The sequence below is a fragment of the Rana temporaria genome, chromosome 4, assembly GCF_905171775.1.
Source record: "Rana temporaria chromosome 4, aRanTem1.1, whole genome shotgun sequence".
In the NCBI taxonomy this organism is placed as follows: domain Eukaryota; kingdom Metazoa; phylum Chordata; class Amphibia; order Anura; family Ranidae; genus Rana; species Rana temporaria.
Genome location: NC_053492.1, coordinates 366,169,344 through 366,181,918, shown reverse-complemented (window position 1 = coordinate 366,181,918; position 12,575 = coordinate 366,169,344). Strand labels below are relative to the sequence as shown.

At 41.5% G+C, this 12,575-nt stretch overlaps 1 protein-coding gene across 1 annotated transcript in view; it reads right to left on the bottom strand.

Moving 5' to 3' along the window:
- The window catches only part of WDR27 (WD repeat domain 27), a 453,976-nt gene that overhangs the window by 147,987 nt on the left and 293,414 nt on the right, over positions 1-12,575 (bottom strand). Inside the window, exon 24 of the mRNA XM_040350915.1 lies at positions 10,041-10,138. Coding sequence (XP_040206849.1) covers positions 10,041-10,138 — 98 coding nt within the window. The remainder of the gene's footprint in view (positions 1-10,040; positions 10,139-12,575) is intronic.

Below are 12,575 nucleotides of genomic sequence, written 5' to 3'. Positions count from 1 at the left end.
TTACTGGTAAAGTGCCGCTAGTCTAAGCGGTGCTTTACTGTTGTTTTAGCAGTGCTTTATGGGCGCTTTTAACCCCCGCCAGAACTCAAAGAAAAGGGTTAAATGTGCCCGTGTTGCGGCGCTTCCGAAGCGCTCTTTATGCACTTTAGAAAGCATTGGTCATTAAATTCAATGGACAGGGGTGGTGTAGGAGCACTGTTTGCAGGACTTTTTTTCCCATCCCGCAAGCGCACCGCCCCAGTGTCAAAACACTTGGGCTTTCACACTGGGGAGGCATGAGAGGTGCTTTTCAGGCGCTTTACATGCTCTATTTTTGGTGCAAAAACGCCTGAAAAGCTCCTCAGTGTGGAAGGGGTCTTAATGTTTACGATAATTAATAATGTCTGTTCTGTGCTGGCAGATATCAGCTGTAAACTAGATTTTAACACTGTCTAATCTAACGAAGGGTTAAAGATCTAGAGGCTGGGCTTCTGCATTATATGTTAATGAGGGTAACTCAGTATCTCTATTTGTGAGTGGGGACAGACTGGGTTTTGTCTGATTTGCAGAAAATGTGCAGAAAAGCTTGCAGTCTACCAATGTCTTGCTCTAAATATTAACCCCAAAAAGTAAGAAATGTTAAAAAAAATTAAAAATTATGTTTAGGTATGCCGTGTGCATGGGAATGTATAACAAACATATGATGGGAATTTCTAAAATTTAATACAAAAAAGGGAAATGTACACTTTAAAGTCATATTGTAATGGAATGTGATTGAAAGTTACCTTTACTTTTCCATCTGCAGCTCTGTAATTTTCAGTAAAATGCAATGCAATATGGCTACCTGGAGGTGTTCTGTACAAAGAATGTGTATGGAGCTCCCCCCAGAAACACAATTTCCTGCTTCTGTGATTGGCTAACTGATGTTCCTTAAAGTCTGCACTAAGATACAAGTCAGATTTCAGGCATCCCCTGCAACAAAACTGTAATTTTTGGTGAAATACTATCAATGTCTAAAGGGATCCAGACCCTGCAACTTTCCTCATTAGAGCCCTGCAGGTGCAGTAGCTGACTGGTAGTTATGAAACCACTCCCATACACATTAATTTTCCACATGGACATAAACAGTGATTTCTTCAGAATATCTGCAACAAAGTTTGTTAAAATCCTTGTAATGTAGATATATCACCCAGAATGGAGAGTTTATCAACCAAGTGGAGTTACTCTTTAAGCTTAGTTATTTATGATAAATGCTTTAAATTCTGTGGCTGAGGCTGAAAGTATGGCAGGTACAAAAAATGCACTTAGTGTTTTTGTGTTTTTTAGCTCACTTTTTTGGAGCTGATGTGAAGTATTCGCTGACAAGAAAATGTCTTGTTGCCCATAGCAACCAAACAGAATCTGTTTCATTTTTAGACGTGGTATGCAGAATAGTTAGTTTGAAGCTGATTTCTTACTATAAGAAAAATGTATACTGTTTCTGTATTAGTCAGGTTAAATTTTCTTTAACCTGACTAATACAGAAACAGTCAGGTTATACTGCTGATTACAGGATGTTGGGGTGCTGGCAAACAGAATAAAAGTGAGCCAGCCCAACATAATCCTTTGGCTATCCAGCATTGCTGTTTTGTGAAAAAACAGCACCAAGGGCAAAAGCAAAAACAAACAAAGGGGCGAGACCAGTGTCCATCAATAGAATAAAATGAAGATCTTACAATAAGTACAATGGCATCTAAAAGACCAACACCTGAGTCTGAACTAAGGAAGAACTTTAGCCAGACAGAGAAACAACCACTACTGAAGGAAAACATAGATGATGAAGGTTCTCTAGACTAGGTTATTCCTGGTTAGGAAGGAGGAAGGAGTATGAAGTGCCTTTATCAATAGGCTGTACATCAGTCAATGAAGAAGGACCTAACCTCTAATGATAAGGTTCAAGAAGGCCTCAGGGCGTACTATCCCCACCATGGTGTACTTGAAGTAGGATTTCAATGTGTACTGTCTGCTGACAATCCAGGGGAACACAGGACTATCCAGCGATAAAAGCTTCCTGTCAAACAGGAGCACCCAGAAACAAAATCCTCCTTCTTCAAAGTAGAGTCCACCAGTACAGGATGCCAGATGGATATGCCTTTTCTCCATAGACTACAATGTGGTCAAGCATAGCACACAGCACCATTAAGTGTGGGGAATAGGCCACTTAACCTGTCATAGGGAGAACTCCCAGACCTTCCCGGAGATGAAAGCCCATCAACATATGAGTGATGTCCAGTGTAGACTAGGTTGGAGTACAAAGGATCCCTCAAGTAACTGCCTGTTCTGGGGAACCAGACTGAAGATCCATACATGTGGAAACATCAGCAAGTAGTGTCCTTTCATGGCAAGAGGAAGAAACCAAACCATTCAGTCTAAGAGACTGATAGGTAACACCCACAACTACTTTGCAACAGAAAAATAAGTGACTACATTGCAAGGGTATTTCCTTGGCACCCTACAAACACCAAAGGAGGGAGAATGTTCCCAACAGATAAGGATGGTATTATGGCCCCACTAAAAGTGAGCTTCTTAAATGAGGATTTATGCTACAGAACCTCACCCAACAGTGGACCGCAGTTACCAAAGCCCACCATCTAAGAAGCCTGATCCAAACAAAACTTATGGGAATTAGGCCCCCCAAAGGGTACAGACTGAAAGAATCCAGAAAACTGATCCTCTTGGTGGGATCATCAGACTGTTACGCGTTGGGGATGCCAGGACAACATATGAACATAATGTCCAGTGTTGTGAGTAGCAACAGGAAGAAGTAAATCTGGGGGGTACCAAACACCCTCAAAAGTGCATCCAAATCCAAAGCAAGGGACCACGCCTTAAGAAGGAGTATGAATTCATACAGGGTTTCGTTCCTGAAGATGAATCTTCACTACTAGGATAAGGGATCCAGGTTATGAAGCATCCAGACAAACCTGGGAAGAGACACTGCTGAGTGCAGTAATGCTAGAAAAGGGTAAGGGGCCTCTGAAGCAGATGACAGGCACAAGAACTTAGCCTGTGAGCTAGAGGGGGTGACTAGAGCCTGCTGAGGAGGGATGATACTTAAGGGCCCACCTGGACTTTTCAAACAGCCCCCCACTTGTAGAAGTGCGGCACAAATTCATGCAGAAATCTTACCAGAGGATTTAACTGACCTCTGGTTTAAAGCTCTATGTCTTGAACAGGGGCAGGCTGAAGGAGTGGAGGATCAGGTAAGTAAACTTATTTTCCCTGTCCCCTAAATGTGAAGGATTAGTTACTCATGCAGTACAGAGACAGCCCACTGCAAGAAAGGCTTTTTAACTTCCCCAGAGTTCCAATTGAACGGACTGTTAATGAAATATCTAATGCTTAGCATACCATCCATCCACTTGGTGGTTTGCCTGTTAAGGTGGATTACTTGTGTATCTATGGTGGGAAAAGGCCCCATATTAATTAATTCTCTCTCAAAGGGAAACAGTTCTAAAACATTCATGAATCTTCAAGGTGTTTTCAGCTCCTGTAAAGGAAAGGGTCAAATTGTGAATGTAGCAAGAAGGTCTTTGCAGCTCTAGAAACTCTAAGGCCCCGTACACACGGCCGAGGAACTCGACGTGCCAAGCACGTCGAGTTCTGGGATGAAGCCGCCGAGGAGCTCGGCGGGCCGCCTTCTCCCATAGAACAACGAGAAAATAGAGAACATGTTCTCTATTTTCTCGACGAGCTCCTCGGCGGCTCCATCGAGCCAAAAGTGTACAGACGACAGAGTTTCTCGGCAGAATCCGGGTTTTGACCGAGTTTCTCGGTGAATTCTGCCGAGAAACTCTGTCGTGTGTACGAGGCCTCAAAGACCCAAGGCCTAGAAAAACAGGATGATACTCCAGGTGCATGGTAGTACACATTGCATCTATAAGGTCTGAATTAACCACCTGCAAATCTGAATCTTCAGTAGAGCAAGGTGAACCAAACACAGACTCACTAGAGATAGGCTGTTTGAATTCTGAGACTGAAACAGAAACAGTAAAAAGGCCACAGGACCAGCTTGAGTAGAAGGCTCACAGTGTTCAGAGTCAGATTCTGCAAAGGAAGGTGCCAGAGTGGGCTTAAAACCTCAGCAGGCGAAATTATCCAAATCTGTGCATAAGCTGATAGAAAGAACATGGAGGACATGGAGGTCCCTGTGGACCTTAGTCTCCCGAGGAGGAGGATTCTATAACAATTGGCATCTCAGGTTCCAGATTACATTACCATTTTTATCTGGGGATACAAGGTTAATGCCCCCAGAAACATTAGAGGAGTATGGGCTGAGGTACCCATGGCAGTAAAAATTCTAGATATCGACAGATTTATAACAGCATCTCCCAGCAATCATGTGACTCCAGGCTCTCTGCTATCCTTGTCTGATAGCTCCAGCAAGCAGGAATAAGATTCCCCTGCTGACGTCAGCCAGGGAGGCAGGGAAGGAGGAAGAGAGAGCCTGGATTCACCTGATCGCTGGGAGACGCTGTTAAAACAGCTTTTTTTTTTATAAAGCACAGGCACTAGGATACAGCTTTTTATGTTAGAGGGGATGATATAAAGGTCAGATGGTTTTGAAGCAGCAGGGAGAGGAGCAGAGCAGTGCTAGTGAGAGCTAACAGGCAGGGAGGGGGAGGAGGACACAGACACAGGAGAACAGGGCAGCGGATGACAGAGGAACGTAAAACTTACAACAGTGTCGTGGTCGGTTTACAGGGGGGAGGGCATAACCAGGCAGGATCAGCCAGGTATTTCAGGTGATAGAGGGGGCAAAATGACACAGCAAAAGCACTGTTCTGTATAACATACTTTAAGGGAACAGGTTCCATTTTTTTTTTAGATTAACAAACGCTTTAAATTGCAAGTTCAATGAGGGCAGTGAGTAATGTAAATGTACAGTTTGTAAATTACTGTGTAAAATTTTTGGTGCTAAATAAAAACCCTGAATAAATAACGAAAAAAAAGGCATGCAGAGTAGTACACAACCACTTCCCGGACATCAATTGTCTATTGACCGGGCAGGAAGTGGTTAATTGCTTGCCAACCAGACCACGACTACATACGTCGACAGCATGGCACGGACAGGCAGAAGGACATATAAATACATCCCGTTTAAGATCACAGCATTGTGGACGTGCGTGACCGCCGCAAGCTCAGTGAGCCTGACTGTGGTCCCACAGACTCGATCGCCGCGGGGATAACCAGACAAATGGTCTGGGGCTTAAGTGGTTAAAGAAACCTGACAAGTAAAGAGTTTTTTTAAAAAAAAAAAAAGTGGTTTCTATTTAACCCCTCATTAAATATTAGGATATCCTAATAGGCTCTAATATACACCTTCTTCCCCTTCTCCCCTTAACTATTATTTTCCACATGATTTTTTATTTTTATTTCTAAAAAAGCACATCATTGAAAAAAAATTACTTTGCAATACCTTGTACTAAAGTCTTAGGCCCCATACTCACGAGCAAACATGTCTGCTGAAACTGGCCCGCAGGCCAGTTTCAGCAGACATGTTTGGTCGTGTGTGGGCGCGAGCGGGCCGAATTCCAGCAAACATTTGCCCGCCGGGCCTTTTCCCAGCAGACAAATATTCCTGGACTTGTTTTAAAACAGTCCGCTGGAATTCAGCCCGCTCGGACATGTACGGTCGTCAGTACAGACCTACCGTACATGTCCAGGCGCCCGCCGTCCCTCGCATGCGTCGAATGACTTCGACGCATGCGTGGAAGCATTTTAAAGGCGGGCCGCCCACGTCGCCGCGTCATTGTCGCGGCGACACCGCGTCATCGACGCGGCGACACCGCGGACACGCCCCGCGTATTGTTTACGCGCGGACTTCTGTACGATGGTGTGTACAACCATCGTACAGAAGCCCTCTGGCAGACATGTATGGTGGAAACGGTCCGACGGACCGCTTTCACCATACATGTTTGTCCGTGTGTACCCGGCCTTAGGGGTCTATGCATAAAAAAAACATTATGTAAATATCTCAAACATTTTCTTTGTAGATTTTATGATAGGCTATGTTGCTGCACTTGCTGAAATCTTTTTAAATTGAAGCCAACTTGGTGGTCTGCCTTAACAGGCATGAATATAAATATTCCATTATAGTGATATGTATATTACTTTAGGGATATATAGTCTAGTTTTACCTTTAGCCCGACAGTAAGGCCGCGTACACACGGTCGTTCCAAACCGATGAGAATGGTCCGACGGGCCATTTCCATCGGTTCACCGCTGAAGTGGCCTGATGGTCTGATGTGCGTACACACCATCGTTCCAAAAACCGATCGGGTCAGAACGCGGTGACGTCCAACACACGACGTGCTGAATAAAACGAAGTTCAATGCTTCCAAGCATGCGTCGACTTGATTCTGAGCATGCGTGGGTTTTGAACTGATGCTTTCTGTACTAACCATCGGTTTGGACCAATCGGGCAGCGGGCCATCGGTTCGATTTTAAAGCATGTTTTAAAATTTTGGACCGAAGGACAACAGACCGATGGGCTATACACACGGTCGGTTTGGACCGATGAAACTGAACCTCGGTCCATTGTCATCGGTTTTGTCCGACCATGTGTACGCGGCCTAAGGGAGCACATAGGCTGTGTGAAAGAATAATGCAACAATAAAGAAAAAAGAGAACATTTTTGGCAAGGTTTTATTTAGTTTTGAATAAAACACAATATAGTATAGAAAGTAAAAAATAACATAAGCTTTAAAAAAGAAAAAAAAAAAGAAGTTAACATCCTCCAGTCTGTGTTTTCATAGAGAATGTACAGTACACATTAGTACAAAGTACTTTCTAAATATTTAAGGCATCCTTTCAGGGACCACATAACCTCAAAATCTTTAATGACATGACTGCATGAAACCAAAGTCCAGCCACAATGTAAGCATAATGATAATGTCCAAATGAAAAGTAATCCATACTACTATGATTGCAATTACATATCTCACCAAGAGATAAACAGTGAAAATGACCTCATATATATACACACAGGAAAAACATTTGTTGACCACGCTAAGTAAGAGTTACATGTGATCTCTTACAACAAAATACTGCATTTTTCTTTTCAAATGAGATGTGTTTTAATGCAAATTGGTAGTGCATTGTAGTGGTTTAAAGCCTATCTTTAGTCTTAAGAAGCCCCACCCCTTCTCAAGCACCTTCACTGCACTATGAGTCTGCATTTTTTAGTTTTTTTTTATTCAACCAACTGACTGAATGGAAAAAAAATGCCAATTTCCCCACTCACACATTCAAGGTGCATGGAAAAATCCTCCCTGCTGTGCTTTTGTATTCTGACAGCCAAGCTCCCCCACAATCATAATACACTGATCAGCATTTAAGTGGAGATTGTCCAACAAGCCCATTCATGAAAAGTCGATTCATATATCGATTTCTCATGAAAGGGAATGTTCATACATGGATTAGAATTCGGCTGGTACACAATACACAATACTTTCCCAATACAGGATTGGAACAACAGCTAGTTTATCCATGGTCATTAAGTGGCATTCTTCCCTTCCCATTTCATCAATCACCTAAGAGGTTTAAATCATATATATTTCTTGGGGATACTTTAATAGCATGGAGGGAAACCAGGAAATTTTACTCATACCCTGGCATTGTATCCCCTTATTTACCTATTTACTTTACCGTGGCCTTTCCATCTGGTAACTTTGATAGATTATTCATTCTACGAGTAGATAGAGGGCTTAGAACTCTTAGGCTGAGTTCACACTGGCATTAAAAACAGGCGTTTGAGGGACATTAAAAACCCCTCAGACGCCTATGGAAATGATACAATGAACAGCACATAGTGCTGTTCACATTATAAAAACATAAAGCACAGCATCGCTTCACTTCAAAATTGAAGCCTCATTTTAAGTCAGGAGGCATTTGAAGCCTTTCAAAGCCTCCCATTCAAGTCTATGGTAATGCTCAGCAAATGCTCTGGCAGGCGTTTGTGGCGTTGTGGGGCATTAAAATTAGTTTATTTCTGTAATTCTGTGGGGCAGTTTTAACACGCCTTATCGCTCATCAAACGTTTCAAAACAACCCAAAGGGCATTGAGGGAGCATTTTTAATGCTTGTAAAATGCCCCATATTAAAGCTCATTGACACCAGTCCGATGCCCATATTAACACCATACAAACGCTATAGGAGCATTTGTTAAGCGTTAAAAATGTTGTCAAACGTGAACAAGCCCTTAAAGACTTCCTTGATTCTGACAATAAATTAGAACCTTTCTCAATTATTCAGGCTAAATACGACCTTCCATCTAGCTATTTCCTTCCATATACACAAATAAGGGCTTTTACCAAAAATATGTTAAGATGAGGGAACAAGTACGATTTCCCTTATGCTAGCATTATGTCTAATTCCTTTATAAAAAAAAAAGTAAAATTTGTCTTTATATAACTTTTTGAAATAGCATCAGATATCTACAAATGGACTCAAGATCTAAAGATGACAAGGGAGAAAATGAAAGACTCAAAGTTAAAGTGTAACTCTTGTTGAGATAAAAACATTCCCCTCTGGGTGATCAATGTACATTGGAAGGATTATAACAAACTTTGTTGCAGATTCCTACCTTTTGTTATTCTGAAGAAATCCCTGTGTGTTTCTCTGTGCCTCTGTTCTGAGTAGGTCTAATGGGAGTGGTTTCATAATTAACTGTCAGATGTGGAGCTACAGGGCACCAATGAGGAAATCTGCTGGGCCTGCATCCCTTTAGACGGGTTCCTATTGAAAGTATCTCTTTTGAAATTTTTGTTGCAAGGGATGCCTGAATCCTGGCTGCCTGAATCAGTGAGCCAATCACACAAGAAGTAAATTATGTTTCTGGGGAGTGGTCAGTACAGAAAACTCCAGGTAGCCATATTGCAATGTATTTTCAGAAAATTACATTGGCGGCAGATTGAAAAGGAAAGGTAATTTTTAATATCATTCAATTACAAAATTAGTGTCGCAATCATATGCGATATATAATTTTTTCTTTATTTGCTATTTTTTCCCCCCACCAAAGTGGAGTTACCCTTTAAGGGGTTGGGCTTCTAAGTTGAAAGTTAACCTTAAAAAAATTTTGGAGGGAGATGAAATTAAAAACATTACAAAGAGCCTTATGCTTTTAATATACATATTCACATTAATTATCTTACTAAATGTCCAAAGTGCCACTCCAATCCATCTAATTTATATTACTTATTATGGGCATGTCCACAGATCCAGCTGGTGTGGTCATAATTGAGGTACTTGACCCAACTAACAAATTGGACTACTCCGGTTTCCCCTACCCTGGTAGATATATTTCAAAAAAATTGTAAATGTATGAATTTTGAAAAAACGAAGGCTTGCATGCATCAGGAGTCTCTTATGAAGATTTTTTTTGAAACTTAGTCCCTATATTTGCCTAACACTCTGACATTTATCAAATTTAAAGGACCAATTTTGCTGTTTAGATATTCTAAATGGTACTGTACGGCATGGACAAAACTAAGGGGCTCTTTTCATACTCCTGCATGAAAAACTTCAACTGGATAAAGTCGAATGCTTATAGGCCATCTGAATGTCATGGATCTCCTGGCATCTTCTTATGGGGTTTGACTAAGAACTGCTACTCTCACAATGAAACCCATGGATCTACTCGCAAAACTTCCCCTGCCCTTACCCTCATCTATTTAACCCCCAATCACGGCCCATCTGTACCATGTGATTAGCTGTGGCTAATCACAGCTAATCACAACAATACACACTGAATGAATCCGTTTCATTCAGTAAAAATGGTTGCTTATACCAGTGAAATTCACTGGTATAAGCAATAATAATGTGTAATAAAAACAAAACCTGATCACTTCCCCAGAGTAGTACAGTGTTACATTGACCTCCTTTCTGCAATGAGGGGCAAGACATTTTGCCCAATCCTTTAAACTTAACTCTTTTCTTCCTTCTTCACACATATTGTATGTAAAAAAATGTATAAGAGCAAAGTATGAATTCACATTTTTTCCCCCCAAATTCCTTCTTACCGTAAGGTCCTAATGTCCCATAACTTTAGGCTATCACCAATGGCAATGGTTGCAAAGAGATTATAGGCTTCACTAGGCTGGGCACTAAACGCCGAACCCTATGTTAAGAGAGAATAAAAGCAAACAAATTACAAAACAATACAATAAAGCTAACAAACACATTTTTTTTATTGATATAGAACTCATCACCAGGTAATGGAAAGTTATAGAAATGTTAAGAGTCTACTATTGCAGACTTATTGAAAATGACATTTGTTGGGCTATTCAATGACCTGTATGTAACGTGCAGAGGAAAAAAGAAAAAAGTAATTCTTTATTTGCAAACTTGTTCCAATCAGTGGCTCAACATAAGTATGACTGTGGGTAAGTATGACTGTGGAGCAACCAGCACTTGAAGAAGGGCCAGTCAGTGATGTCTCTCTCATAACAGCTCACTTCAAGGCCTAACTCCAGAAACCTTAACCCTTTAAATAGTTTATTTGGGCCAAACAAATTATTTTTTTTTTACTAATCAATGCAGTGGCTGTCAGCATTGGGCTCAGCCAATTGCTGCTCAGCCATTCATCAGAAGTTTTGTATTTAATGAATCAAGGTGGAGAGATGGGTAGATTATCTACACATAACCCAATCACAAGAAGCCTTGTATTTATTCATAAAAATAGAAGACTTCTGTGAATGGCTGAGCAGGAGTGGGATGGGAAGTCCTTGTACTGCTGCCCGAAACACAGCTATTTGTACTGTACTTAGCTGATGCTACATAGAGTTTATACAGTACTGACAGCAGGTACATCTATTAGTACAAGAAAAGGTCTAAACAAACTATTTAAATACATAATATTCCTGGAGTCAGGATTCAAGTTTATTCACAAAGATAACCACAACAGGAAGCTTGGGCAGTGCACTTTGTAATGTAGAGCTCATGCAGTAGAACTGAGGTAGAATGGCAAATAAGTGCATACTGGTGCCCCTTTGAACTCCTGAAACTGCTTAGCCTCCCTTCGGGAACAATAAGTGCCCTGATGCAGTACACACCCAACTGCTTCTGTCCTGGTTTTTCTCCCAGCTGATGAACCTCAGAACAGTAGTTAGCAGCCAAGATGACAACAAATCAGTAAAGGGAGGATCCTGTAGAATGTGTTGGTGCTTGTTGCATCAACATAAGTTTTGGTGCAGAGCATGGGGACAACACTGCTGCTCCATCAAGGGCATACAGGAAGGTGGTGTTGGCACACTTTAATAGGGATTGCTGGGCTGTGTTGCCAACCTACCAGATTGGACTTTACTGACACAACACCCAAAATTTACTGGCACGCTCACATTTTTACCGGCATTTCCAAAAGTTATGAAATTACAGTTTTAAGTGAAAATTTCAGTTCACAGTGACAGTCTCTCTCCACAGCAGGTGGTCTCTTCAGTCCACTCCAGTCCCTTGCTTTGCTCCTGTCCTGCAGACCCGCACATGAGACTCCAGTTGCCCTGCTCGGCTCCCTTGCATCATGACATCACACTACATGCTCAGGCACCACCCCTGCCAGACATGCCCTCCACTGGCACCGTCAAAACACACTGTAGCAGGAACTCGGATGGTCTCGGCTGGCTCCAGACTGGAACTGCGCATTTGCAAATCCGACCTGAGCATTACAGTAATATTTTTAACTGGCAACCTTTTCCTGTCACTGGCATTTACTGGCAGGAGAAAAGTGCCCATTTTTTACTGGCTGCCAGTAAAAATACTGACGGTTGCCAACACTGTTGCTGGGGTCTAGCCCCTTAACAATTTTATTAAGAAATTAAACAGCTTACACATGAAAAACGCTCAGGTGCATACTTATATTGTGGTAAGTTACCACAATTGTTTTGAAGTTTCAGACACACTTTAATTTGACATTGGCCTTTTTTAAACCTTGTACAATAGAGCTTAGATTGGGGTGGCAGAAGCAGCATCAGCTGTGCTGCAGTGCTTATATGTTAACAAGCAATGGGCTCAAAAGAGAAAAAGACTGCTGCTTCTCCTTTCAAAAACTTTTTTGTGACACATTTCTTCTAAATCTCTATTCTACATTTATATTTTCCTGTACACCCCATTTACAATCTACTTACACTAGGTTTAAAAATGTTGATCTCTTTGCATAGGAATATATTCATTTTAGAATATTGAACACTTTTTCACATGTATTATGCCCTGTACACACGATCCGTTCATCCGATGAAAACGGGCCGATGGATTTTTTCATCAGATATCCGATGAAGCTGACTTTCATCAGTCTTGCCTACACACCATCGGTTAAAAATCCGATTGTGTTCAACGTGGTGACGTAAAACACAACTACGTGCTGAGAAAAATTAAGTTCAATGCTTCCGAGCATGCGTCGACTTGATTCTGAGCATGCATGGATTTTTAACCGATGGATTTCCCCACAGACGATTGTTTTTTTCTATCGGTTTTTTAACCATCAGATAATTTTAAAACAGGTTCTAAGTTTTTTCACCGATGGGAAAAAAAACAATGGGGCCCACACACGATCGGTTCGTCTG